We start from the raw sequence: 13191 nt of genomic DNA on the forward strand, positions 1-13191 counted from the left end.
AGGAGCACTTGTTCTTGTATTGTATTAGGGATGTATTAAATAAATAAAAAAAGAAACATGTCTGAAAACAACTCAAGCATTGTTAGGTACATCAATAACAAGGAAACCCCCTCTCCCCCTCCCAATCATTTACCCAGGTTCACACAGCTGTCAACAAACCATAAAAAATCGAAAGAAAAAACCAAGGCTGAGTTTGATTAAATCGAACTGTGAATCCCCAGCACTTCCTGCTCATCTTAAAACCCTTTGGGTCTTTGTCTGTCGTCATCGCCAATCGTCTAGGCGCAGGGAGATCAGCTACAAATCCCCTTTGCATTTCTTTTTCAATCGTGCCCACAGATCGAAGAAGCTCCTTCCGCTTCTTCACTTCTTCCCAGCCTTTGCAGAAAAGGGCCTCCTCCATTTGAAGCTCTGGATAAGAGATCCATGATCTATCTTGCTTCCCAACTAAACACCACATTACCCAGTTCTTTAGGTGGTTCGGATTGGCCAATTTAATTTAATTCGTTCCCTATCTTACCTCTCGCGAAGCTAGCTATAAGCTTCTAGCCTCCCGCTATTACCACAGCCCTTCTCTATAGCTCAATCCACTTCCTCTGCCCGCCAAATCGGTCGGAAATCAATACTTGAGCATCTCGCAGCCAGGAATTCTCTCTTTTATTTATTTGCTGACTACTCTTTTCAACGACACTTCCCGTCGTTGTCTGGTTGAAGTCGGCACTTTTACAAGCGACCTTTGCGATTCAGTATCCTTAATTGGCCCGGACCCGCACAACCACAACCAATATGTCGACAACAAGGGGATTGGAGGGAGAGCTCAAAACACAGGGTGCGGTAGAAGCAGCACAAAACCCTAACAGTTCAGTAACGGCAGCAGATGCTGAAGCAAAAATTGTGAATGAGGGTCAAAAGGCAGGCGTGCCAGCTTTCTCTTTTGACCCAGATGCGAGTCCTGAGGAGAAGGCAGCACAGGCCAGAGCTGTAGGTTATAGTCTTTCGGGTTCTTGATCATTTGCTAATGTCAAATATCGTGCAGCGTGTTCCCCCAGGATTTCACCATGAGCACAAATCAAAAGGTGTCGCAATCGCTACAGATATTGACGATGGTTCACCAGGAGCTTACGACCTACCACCCCCCTCTACTGCCGGAGCTCTTGCAGCTCCTGAAAAAGGAAGCAAACAATCAGGACAAGCTGTTGCAAACGGATTTGTTGATGATGATGATGATGATGAGGATGCCCGGTGGATCGAAAGAGCTGGTTGGGCACCCAGATTTGGCTCTGGAGATTCTGGTGAATCTATAGAAGGAGAAAGTCTTCTCGATCATCAAACTTGGATTGAGGGCAAGATTGAGGACAAATTTTATGGGGGTAATTTAATGCTGCCTTCTCCTCGGACATTTTGCTAATTTTACGTCAGATTGGTATCAAAATACTGCCGTCATCATATTTGCATGTCTTTCGTCGTGGTTCGTGGCCACGCTGGGTGGAGGACTTAGCTGGGTATTCATTATCATGGCGATTTGTGGTACATATTATAGGACTTCGATACGTCGAGTAAGACGCAACTTTCGTGACGATATCAACCGCGAACTTGCCAAAAACAAGCTTGAAACAGATACTGAAAGCCTGGAATGGATGAACAGCTTCATGGTCAAGTTTTGGCCAATTTTTCAGCCAGTGTTAGCAGAGACGGTCATCAACTCCGTTGATCAAGTGTTAAGCACGGCAACCCCAGCCTTTTTGGATAGTCTTCGTATGAAGACTTTCACTCTGGGTACAAAGCCGCCTCGTCTGGAACACGTTAAGACGTATCCCAAAGCAGAGGATGATATTGTACTCATGGACTGGAAGTTCAGCTTCACTCCAAATGATCATGCGGACATGACTGCCCGCCAAATCAAGAATAAGGTCAATCCAAAGGTTGTCCTCGAAATCAGAATTGGAAAAGCAATGATCAGTAAAGGTCTAGATGTTATTGTCGAGGATATGGCTTTCTCAGGTCTCATGCGTGTCAAGATCAAGCTCCAGATTCCATTTCCTCATGTGGAAAAAATCGAGATCTCATTCCTTGAAAAACCCAGTAAGTTTTGTTATCTTTGTTCTTTCAGTCCTTTACGAAAGCTGGAAAGTCCTGAAGGTTTTCGTATTTCGTCTGACACAAAGCTGTTCCAGTCTTTTGGGACAGCTTCAAACTTCCACTATCTATATCTCGCATACTCTTAGGAGATATTTTAGACTGACTTTTCAAAAGCAATCGATTATGTATGTAAACCTCTTGGAGGTGAAACTCTTGGATTTGACATCAACTTCATTCCTGGACTTGAAACTTTCATTCTAGAACAGATTCATGCGAATATCGGACCGATCATGTATGCACCTAATGTGTTCCCAATTGAAGTCGCGAAAATGCTGTCTGGGTCAGCTGTTGATCAGGCTATTGGTGTGTTGGCTGTCACTCTTCACGGGGCCCAAGGCCTTAAGAATCCTGACAAATTTGCTGGGACGCCCGATCCATATACTGTCTTGTCAATCAACAACGGTCCTCCCCTAGCACAAACCAAGATCGTCAAGGAAAACGCTAATCCTAAATGGGGTGAGACGAAATACGTTATTCTTACTTCTTTCACCGAAAGTCTCACAATGGCTATATTCGATTACAACGAATACCGAAAGGACAAAGAGCTCGGTACTGCCACTTTCCCATTGGAAAGAGTGCAAGAGGTTACAGAATATGAGAATGAACAACTCGAAGTTATGGCGAATGGCAAGGCACGTGGCCTACTCTCTGCAGACCTACGCTTTTTCCCCGTCCTCGAAGGTCGTACTCTCGCAGATGGCACAACTGAGCCTCCTCCTGAGTCTAACACTGGTATTGCTCGTTTCTGTGTCGAACAAGCAAAAGACCTCGATGGTACCAAGAGTCTCATCGGTCAGCTCAGCCCCTATGCTGTACTCTTACTAAACAACAAGGAAATTCATGTCACAAGGAAATTAAAGAGAACGAACAACCCTATCTGGGACAACGGATCTAAGGAAATTCTCATTACTGATAGAAAGTCTGCTACTTTTGGTCTTGTTATCAAGGATGATCGAGAACTCGGCACCGATCCCATCCTTGGTACATATCAGATTAAACTCAATGATATGCTGAACTTGATGGAAAAGGGTCAAGAGTGGTACACACTCGCTGGAGCCAATTCTGGCCGAGCGAAGTTGACACTTCAGTGGAAACCAATCGCATTGCAAGGTGTGGGTGGAGGCACTGGTGGTTATGTTACTCCTATCGGTGTCATGAGATTTCATTTCAAGAATGCACGAGATCTTCGAAATCTTGAAACTCTGGGCAAATCTGATCCTTACGTCAGAGTCCTCTTGTCTGGCATAGAAAAGGCCCGAACTGTCACATTCCAGAACAACCTGAACCCAGATTTCGACGAAGTTGTATACGTCCCCGTCCACAGTGTTCGGGAGAAGTTGACTTTGGAAGTTATGGATCAAGAGACTATCAACAGCGACCGTACTTTGGGATCGATCGAAGTTATGGCTGCTGACTACATTCAACAACTTGAAAACGGTGAATTCATTGTCCATGATGAGAAAGTACCACAAGCCGGTGGGTTGCGCATGCATGCAAAGGGCTCCCCCAGAGGAACTCTCAATTATACTGTGGCATTTTATCCATGTTTGAACGTTGCAGATCCCGAAGACGAGGAAGAGGCTAAAGAAGCCAAAGAAGAAGCCGCCCGCAAAGGGTCTTTAGAGAGAGGTCGCATAACTGGTATGGAAAATGGCGTCAAGGATGTTGTGGAAAATGGGGACGAATCAGAAAAGCCTACACGGTCTTCGAGCGAATCCGCGATGGCTGCAAAGCTTGCGGAAGGTGAGCAAGAGCAAGAAGAGACTACGAAAGAGAAGCAACTTCCTAAGATTCATCTCACACCCGAAGAATTACTCAAGTATGAATCTGGTCTTATTATCTTCAAGATAATTGATTGCGACTTGACCCGAAGCAACTGTCACGTCGAAGTTGTCGTTGACGATATGGCATTTCCGTCATACTCGTCCTCCACAATCAAATCGAAGAGAATGACTTTGGATGAGATAGGCGATTGCTTTGTTCGTGAATTGGATTTCTCCAAGATCACCATAAGTATTCGAGAAAAGCACAGTAAAGGGGATGAGAAGAAAGACCACACTGTTGCCCGCTTAAGTGGAGAGACATTGGCTACCCTAAAACAGTGCCTCAATAATCCTACCATGTAAGTGCAAAATACCATCAGTTTCTGGGGATATTGACCCCAACTTGAGACAATTACTAACAGCTTCCATAGACTCAAGCTTCGAGATGATGAAGGACACACCAGTAGTATCAAGGTCTCACTTAAGTATATTCCAGTTAAGATGAATCTGGATCCGAGCGAGAGTATCAATAACATGGGCAAACTTCGAGTAGATGTTCTGGATGCTAGTGATCTTCCATCGGCAGACCGCAACGGATACTCAGATCCATATTGCAAGTTTGAATTCAATGGCAACTCGGTCTTCAAGACTAAAGTCCAGAAGAAAACTTTACACCCAGCTTGGAATGAATTCTTCGAGCTCGATGTACCTTCAAGAACGGCAGCGAACTTCATTTGTAATGTTATGGATTGGGACTTCGGTGACAAGGCCGACTTCCTAGGCAAAGCCGAGATTAACCTGAACCTTTTGGAACCATTCAAGCCAAAAGAAATGAACTTAGTTTTGGAAGGTAAATCGGGGTCTATTCGTCTCCGCTTGCTATTCCGCCCAGACTACGTGACTAGGTCCAGGCAAGGAAGTTCGACGTTCTCTGGTACGTTTGCCACGCCAGGAAAAATTGTCACTGGAGTCGCAGGAGCTCCAATCAAGGGTGTTGGCTTTGCGGCACATGGTGTTGGCAAAGGAGCTTCCTTTATTCTACACGGCTTCAAAAGCAAGAAGAAGGACGAAGACGACGTTAATGGCAGCATTAGTTCCGAATTAGATAGCGATGCTCCTATTACTAATGGCAGCGGCGGGCTAAAGCGTGGAAGTGCTCTCCCCGGTTCAGGAGTACCAATTCCAGAAATCATGCCTCCAAAGACACCTCCAGAACCGAATCATGGACGAACCAAGTCTTTTGGAGCATCCTCGGGGCATTCTGGTATGTTTGGTTCTCCTGGTGCTACAGGCGGACCTGTGGGTATTGCAAACTTCACAATTGTGTCTGCATCTGGATTTCCACCTTCTTCAAGCGTTATGGTCTATGTTAAATCACTGGGTGCCAAGTCTAAAGTCATCCACAAGACTGATCATATCAAATCACCTAACGGCACCGTACTTTTCAACGAGAAGAAAGAAAGCTTCAAATGCACCACTTCTGCAGACGCGACCTTCCAAGTCTCTGTCAAGGCACACAATACCTTTGGTTCGGACGATGATCTTGGCGAGGGAGCTCTTGTCGTAGATGAAACCGGTACAATGCAAGAGAAGCAAATCCGTTGTGGTGCGGGCTTCATCACGGTAAAATCTAATTTTATTATGAGCTCTACCGAGAATGGATCGGAAAGTCCAAAGACCCGCTCAGGCTTTGGAAGAAGTTTGCTTAGCAAGAAAGAGACTGGCCGAACTAGCAGAGACATCACACCCATTGGAACACACGGATCTTAGTAGAATGAAATACCAGAGTCGATATTCAGGGGCGAATAAGGAATGGATGGTAAATTTTCTGGCAGGGGGCTGGCCTGTCTCTTCTCCGCGTCTTTTGGCGGAGTGACAGGTGGTCGAGATTTTACAATGGATTTTGCTTTCCTGTTCTTGTTTCTATGGGAAAGAGATACCATGGCGAGTTTGGTTGTTCATTTATTGCGCGTTGTTCCTTAATCGTATTTGACGAATTTCCTTGATTGAAGCTGGCGTAGTTAATATTGGTACAATAATCATCTGGAGAGAACATGAGAGTTTTGAAAGCACTGGGGGTAAAAGGGCCGATGGGCATTGTAGGCCTGGATGATGTGGAATGGATATTTGGATTAAAAAAGGAGCGGAAATAGGGAGGCAATCCCTTGAGAGGCAGTCAAATTCATATTTACAATGTTGCACTGTATTGTGTCGTGAGAAGCTTTTCTTAGTACATTATATGAAACAAAAAAAATTCAATATAGTAACACTAATACTATAAATTAAAGAGTTATCTATTAGGCCCTTAGGGGGTTGAGTCGTTCTACATAGTTGTGGATTGAAAATGAATACTAATAAAATCAATCAATTAATCAATTATTATGAAAATGATATACCCAGTTTGCACTCATCTAGATACAGCTTGGAAAACACACTTGATAGTTCATTCATTTCATATTTTCCAGATCTTGAAGGAGCTGCATGGTCGAGAATATTCAAATTGTTTTGTTATTACTATTTCCGCAAGACTGCACCAACCACTTCCCATTTCTCTGTTACCTGACCACTGCTTGATTTTCAAATAGCGACTCTTCTGATGCAGAAAATTTCCTCGCTCTTACATGAACAGGTGCACCATCTTTAGAATGTGATGTTGCGTTCCCTGTAATGTACAATCTCTCACCTTCAACTAAATGAGGTTTTACTTTCTTGCCTTGTTGCGAAAGCATCAGATCCCAATCTTCCCACGCTGGCTCAATATCAAATCTACGAGCTGTAAGTACAAGTACTAACTTGAGCTCTGCATAAGCCAATACTTGACCAATACATCGTCTCTGACCAAGTTGGAATCCCCGCCATGCATTCGGTGGGGGGTATAATGGGTCTGTGTCCGCCACCAGATATCTCTCGGGGATAAACTCATGCGGCTTAAGGAAGATATTCGGATCGGTGTGTATAGTACGAGGACTATCGAGTAGGTCAAACCCTGCGGAGGGCCAATATTCAGGCCACTTATTATCAAACCCTGTGATGTGAAAATTAAAGTTTTGGTGTCCTTCTCGGATAGTTGTAGTAGCAGGGCTGAGGCGAATCGTTTCTTTGATAACTGCTGTTGTATACGGTAGTTGGTTCAGAAGTTCCGGCTCTTCACGTATGGTTTTCGCGGCTGCTTCGGGATTAGTCCCGAGTACCGAATCATGCTCGGCGCGGAGTTTTATCAGGCTTTCAGGGTTGCGATGAAGATACTCAAAAAGCCAGGGGATTGTCGAAGTTGGGGCGTCATCACTGGCGAAGAAGCATATCATTAATTGACAGAACACCGCATCGATGAAAGATTCATCGCAAGAAGCTTGAACCTTGTCAATCCATACTTTCTCCCGGTGCTCTTTGGCTGCTGCTTCAACGATAGTTTCCGACTCACTGCTGCTGGCACGTTGGAAGCTTTCCAGTATGAACGGGCGCAACCACTCAAGCATTTCATCTCTCTTTTTGGTTAGGTATCGTTTTGACATTGGAGTTAACCTCCATAGAACCTTCGCTGGATTCAAGGTGATCTCCATCCGAGTAAGTTGTGCGCGAAAGAGTGAGCTGAACAGTTCCGGATTGGCTGATTGAGTGTTTAGTCGTTTACCACTAGAGATATTGATCATTAGTTGACCAAGATCCAACGATGGAGACTATACATACATAACAACCCTGCCTGTTATATCAAAAATCAATTCCGCAGAAACATTCTCGAAAGGGAAAACTTGACCCCATGTGTCGCCATCACCACATCGATCTTGGAGTGCACGAGTGAACATTTCGACTTCCTCACAGATAGCGGGTACTAGAGCAGCTACATTTGCTGCACCAAATGTAGGGTTGAATGTACTTCGCCAAAAACGCCATTCATCACCGCTAAGACTGCCGAAATCCTTCCCTTTCGTGAGCGGAATAAGAAAGTCGCCTTCCATGTGTGACTTTGGCAAATTCATCTTGTCAAAGACCATTTGGTTCGAGGTAGATACGTCAATCGAAATTGCCAAGGGCTCTGCAATAGGCCAAAGATCTAGGTAAATGATGGGTGGCCGATGGTGCTCCCCAGGAAAAAACTTCTGCCAGTTCTTTGCGATGTATAGTCCCAAAGTTTGTGTAAGGTTCGCGTCCATAGCCCATTCTCGATGGAAATCTAAGACTACTGGGAGATGACCAAAGATATACGAGTATCGCGGTATCGGCTGGTTAGTAGTTAGCAAGATGCTTCAACCACTAGTGGTGTCCAAAAAGATATGCCCAGGGATTGAGATTAAATGCTTATTGACATTATCATACTTACAATTCCTTTACTTCTTAAGACGATAAACTTCTTTCGTGCTTTGTAGAGGCACACAGCGAACCAAGACAAAGCCAGTGCTACGAGAAAACCCAATATCTGCAGCAGCTTCGAAGCCCAGTCCAAATTCCAAGCCCAATGGTCAGCCTCTTGCTTAGACCCTTGGGGAGAATACCAAAAGGTGTAATAACTGTTCATGATGATGATAAATCTGAAAAACAGTGGTGAGATGTCGCCGTGATGGTGTGAGTGATGTGTTACTCAACAGAGACGGTATTGAGAGTTACCGTATTGCTTCGATAATTTCCCAGCCTCAGTTTGTTGAAATTGGTGGTTCGAATTCAGAGGTAAAACTACACATTCCAACCTCTAAATCCTTTATGGCTCACTCCTTCTTTCATTTTCCTATGATTTTCTCTGCTCATTTATCCACTCCGGGAAAACAGTACAATGTTATCTACAATGTTCAAAAATCTGCCGGCATACCGTTCCTCCCACAGTCTCGTTTCCTAAACCAACCATGTGAAGTCGTCCTAAAGTGGCTTATGCAAGTGCACGAAAACATCACATTTGCATGACTCGACAGAATACTTCCAATCTAGGATGGGAGCATATACGCTGTTGGACTTCCGAATCAAATAAATGGAAGTTTGTTGCGAGGGGCTAATACAGTGACTGTACTCTACCTCCGCAACTCGGTTTGTGTACCCGTTCGTTATTTAACGAACCGGGTAATTGTGGGTAGTGCTTCCCGACTCTAGTGTATTTCGAAAACGCTCGCAGTACTAGAATGAGCGAAACTCATTTTACACTTTAAACTCCAAGCGAATTTTGAACAAAATTTTGAAAGTCTATGATTTTCAGTATAATCCAGCCCTAAATTTTCATAGAATTATTTAAGTATAATAAAAGTTATATCAATCGATTCCTTTAATCTAGATCTATAGTTACAAGGAATAGAATTGAGATTTTATAATTTTTGTGATTTTTCAAGCATTTAGACAACTATTCTCAGGAATCTTATTTCAAATCTGTATAAATTCTACATTTCTTTTATTGTATTAATAAAATTGAAATTAAAATAATAAACAAACTTTAAATTTTTATTTTTTATCAAATTAGAATCTTGTATCCATGTTATAGCTTTCAAAAAAGTTTGGAATAGCTTCACTTTCACGATTTGAAATGCAAAAGAAGTTTCCCATACTCTAGTATGAGCACCTTCGAAATATGCTAGAGTGGAGAGGCACTAACCACAACTATATTCTCACCCACTATCTCTCCTCATTAATTGAGACTATTTTCGTAATACTTTCAGCCTCGGAGTTCGGGGCCGGATACCGAAATTGTTCGGCTGATTATACATCGAAGTACATGTGGATAGAGATTCATTTTTCCTCGGGAGTTACCGACTAGGCTTGCTTAGAGTTAAGTAGTGTACTACAAGTGAGACCCCTATACAACAGTTTCTTGTTAAGACACGTCTTCTTTGCAGCTTAGAATTTACCTGCATATGTATATACAGCCTATCGGGTCCACAAGTCGTAACGCCTCTATCTATCCCCTGGACTTTCAGCTAGCCTAGCAGCGCCATAAGTAGTCCGTGCATCGAACATTATTAATAATATTATACATCAAGGCTTTTATATTACATTTGAATAATGAACTTTATTAGAAGAATAATAATAAATATATCAGGTATATCTCTATAGTTTTTTTGAATTACAAAATGATACTTGAAATATTTTATAAATAATATTATATTTTACTCTTGGAAATAAGAAATGTTTATAAGCGATTTTTATATGATTTGTAATTAAAAATATATTTTAAATCAAAGATTTAATATTTATCAAGAAAAAGAAGAATTTATAAAAGATTATATAAAGAATTAGAAAAGTATACTAGAATGTTACGTATTGAGTAATTACTGTAAAAAAAATATACATTAGAAGAACACAAATTCTTAAGATTCTTATATTTCAATTGATTGATATTAATCAATCAAGCGACGACGCTGCTAGTTAATAGTTTAGAGGATAGTAATAAAGAATCTATATTTATATTCTTATAAGAATACTATTTAGTTTTAAAGTCTCTAAGCAATTGACTTTAAAGTCCTCTAATATTGAATTCAAAGCCATTTAATTATCTAGTTCTGAAATCTCTATATATTAGCAATAAGGCTTGCTAATGTTGCTCTAAGGGTTCCCTAATATTAGGCCTAGAACTCCTAGCTTCAAGCACTAAAAGCACTCATTTATCGGCCTCTCAGGGCCTAGACTTAAGAGCCTCTAGCTTTAGGTCCCATTCAATATAGATAAATGACAGGTGGGGGACCCCAATGGATGTGTCGCTTGCTCATTTGATCTCATGCTGTCAAATGTGCTGGCGGTGGTGCAGAATGCAGTGGGCTTCGAAGGTGGCGTTGGCCGAGCCGATTTTCTCCGAGGAACTTGTACTCAACTAATTATATATATCGATGATGGCTAAGAGCTATATGAATAATTCTCTTCCTCGCTAGGTTCTGAGTTTCAATACGCTCGCTACAAGCTTAAACACATAACCAGAAAAGACCCGAATAATGGCTACCTTAGTCGAGACACAAATATCATCAATCTATCATTCAATCGATACAAGCAAGACACATCCTCACTTCTCTCGTTTTCCAGCGGCCATCAGTATAGCCAATGATGAGATCGAGCAGACTTTAAGGGAACTTGGAGAAAGAGCGACGGAGCCTGGAACACGCGTGCGCCGTCGCATTCAGATCAGGCACACCTGCCCTTACGGCGATCCATTTGGCATCTGCCATGCTTCCGCTTTTCCCGAAAGACTGGTCTTGTTGGGGAGCATCGTTGAGATTATGTGGGTTCATGATGGTACGGTCTTTTCGAAATTCGACTTTGCAAGGCTGATGCTGACTGATTCCAACTGTAGATATCACCGAGGAAATAGATTTGAAGGAGGCTATGGAGCAGCACGAGTTGCTTAAGAAGGTGCTCACCACTGACATTGACTCAAAGACATTTGAATTTCAGAATGATCGACAAGTTCTGCTTGCCAATATTCTGCAGAAGGCAATTCAGATGGACCCGGAGGCAGCACCAACGATGATCCAGACTTTGCGGAACTACCTCGACACATTCGACAATCGAGATGATGACTTTGATACAATGTCGGATTATATGCCATACCGCATTGCGAACTGTGGCTACTGGTCAATAATTGTTCTTGTCAAGTTGCCGTTTACTTCCTGTTAGCTAACTAGTGCTAGGATCTCATCCTACTTCATTCGTTGGGGTATGGGAACTGTCCTGTCCGAAGAAGATTACAAATCCATTCGGGAATATGATATCACTATGGGTAACATCCTGGGTTTGACCAATGACTACTTCAGCTGGCATGTTGAGAAAGATCAACCTACTAGTCGCATAAGGAACGGGGTCAGGGTTTTGATGAAGCAGCATAATATCCCAGCAGAAATTGCCCAGAAGCTTCTTCTTGGAATCATCATTGAAGAGGAGAGCAAGGCCGTAAAGCTTCGCGAGGAAAGACTCAAAACCCATGCTTCACAATCAGTTTTGGAATATATTAAGGCAATTGAGTTGTATGTTGGAGGAAGTTGTTACTGGCACTCAACGGCACCAAGATATCAAAGATTTGAATGAGTTTGTCAATGATTTGTACTCAACCTACGTACCTCAATTACGGCTCAATAATTCAATTCCATAAATCTGCGAATTCCCGAGTCTCTTGCTATGCCGCCGGTGTTGATGTACGAGTATCTTATACTATAAGCTCTCGTCTCCTGACCCCCGATGGATTATAGAAAGTGCTAGTGTTGATTGATTGATTGATTGATTTGTTACAGGATATACCGAAACCCAGTTTATCAAGTAATAAACTAAGCTCATTATGCAATATACATATTGCAGTATGTCCTATAACAGATTAGCTAATTGATATTAGAGTGAATAATAATGATACTATATCTTAAATGTTTTACTATTTTATTAATAGATTATTATAGTGTTTATAAAAAGCCCTTTTTATTTTTAATTTAGCTCATAGCATGTGCTTTACCCTTTGATATCTAACTGAATTGATTATTTCAATAACTAACGTAGTTTAACACTGAGTGGCTCATATCACCGAATGGCCCATTTCAAAATACACTAAAATTAAGCCTTTTTCAATATTTTAATTTTAATAATTAATCATTATTTTCAAAGAAAAGAAGAATATTAAATAATAATAAAAATTCAGCTTTTTAGAAATCTAACTTTTATATAAATATTTTTATTATATTGTAAAAAAAGTGGAAATTGTTACGATTTTCGTTACAAAAAATTTATTCCTTTGATAATTATTTTAATAATTCGAATTTCTAATTAGAAATTGGATTTTAATGATAATTATATAAGTAAATTTTATATTTTCAGATTTTATAAAATTATATTAATAAATGAAGAAAGTGTACAATTACGTACAAACGAATTTTGTGTACATTTGAAATGGACTATTTGATGATATGGGCCATTCAGTGTTAAACTACATTATATCTTTATTATTCAAAATATATTACTATCGCAAATTCTAATTAATCTTGATAGTTTGATAAGGACTTTAATACTTTTTGTAACTATTATTATATTTAGAAAAAGATATAAAAATCGATTGATCCTTGGCCAGCCGTTGAGCGCGATGAAGGTGAAGATGATGAAGAACAAATCAAGACACACCTTACTTGTAATCGGCTTCTCAATGAGCTAGGGGATTATGCTACTGGCTATGGTGGCGTAAGCAAGCTTATAGCATGTCTCAATCTGTCGTGATAGCCTCATCTTTGAAATATCTGGTCATATATCAAACCCAACACCAGCATGTCCTGTTTACAAACAGTACTCCCAGATTTTCTAGTAAACGTTATATTTATATAAATTAAGAATGCTTCCAAGATTAGCAAAAGAG

The 13191-nt window shown here is 41.3% G+C and overlaps 3 protein-coding genes across 3 annotated transcripts; 2 read left to right on the top strand and 1 right to left on the bottom strand.

Moving 5' to 3' along the window:
• Positions 1-136: 136 nt before the first annotated feature.
• On the top strand, positions 137-6277 carry BCIN_01g03500 (hypothetical protein). Its single transcript, XM_024690392.1, has 5 exons — positions 137-981; positions 1037-1370; positions 1420-2082; positions 2254-4261; positions 4334-6277. The coding sequence occupies exons 1-5, from the start codon at positions 787-789 to the stop codon at positions 5670-5672; spliced, it is 4539 nt and encodes a 1512-aa protein (XP_024546160.1). The 5' UTR covers positions 137-786; the 3' UTR covers positions 5673-6277.
• A 64-nt stretch (positions 6278-6341) lies between these two features.
• BCIN_01g03510 (hypothetical protein) lies at positions 6342-8653 on the bottom strand. Its single transcript, XM_024690393.1, has 3 exons — positions 8221-8653; positions 7590-8122; positions 6342-7535 (listed from the first exon to the last, which is right to left on the bottom strand). Exons 1-3 carry the CDS (start codon positions 8413-8415, stop codon positions 6458-6460), a joined length of 1806 nt encoding a protein of 601 aa, XP_024546161.1. The 5' UTR covers positions 8416-8653; the 3' UTR covers positions 6342-6457.
• Positions 8654-10607: 1954 nt separating this feature from the next.
• Bcstc5 lies at positions 10608-11949 on the top strand. The gene is made up of 3 exons (XM_001550928.2): positions 10608-11099; positions 11158-11437; positions 11495-11949. Exons 1-3 carry the CDS (start codon positions 10802-10804, stop codon positions 11886-11888), a joined length of 972 nt encoding a protein of 323 aa, XP_001550978.1. The 5' UTR covers positions 10608-10801; the 3' UTR covers positions 11889-11949.
• Positions 11950-13191: the final 1242 nt, after the last annotated feature.

The sequence above is a fragment of the Botrytis cinerea genome, chromosome 1 (genome assembly GCF_000143535.2).
Source record: "Botrytis cinerea B05.10 chromosome 1, complete sequence".
Classification (NCBI taxonomy): Eukaryota; Fungi; Ascomycota; class Leotiomycetes; order Helotiales; family Sclerotiniaceae; genus Botrytis; species Botrytis cinerea.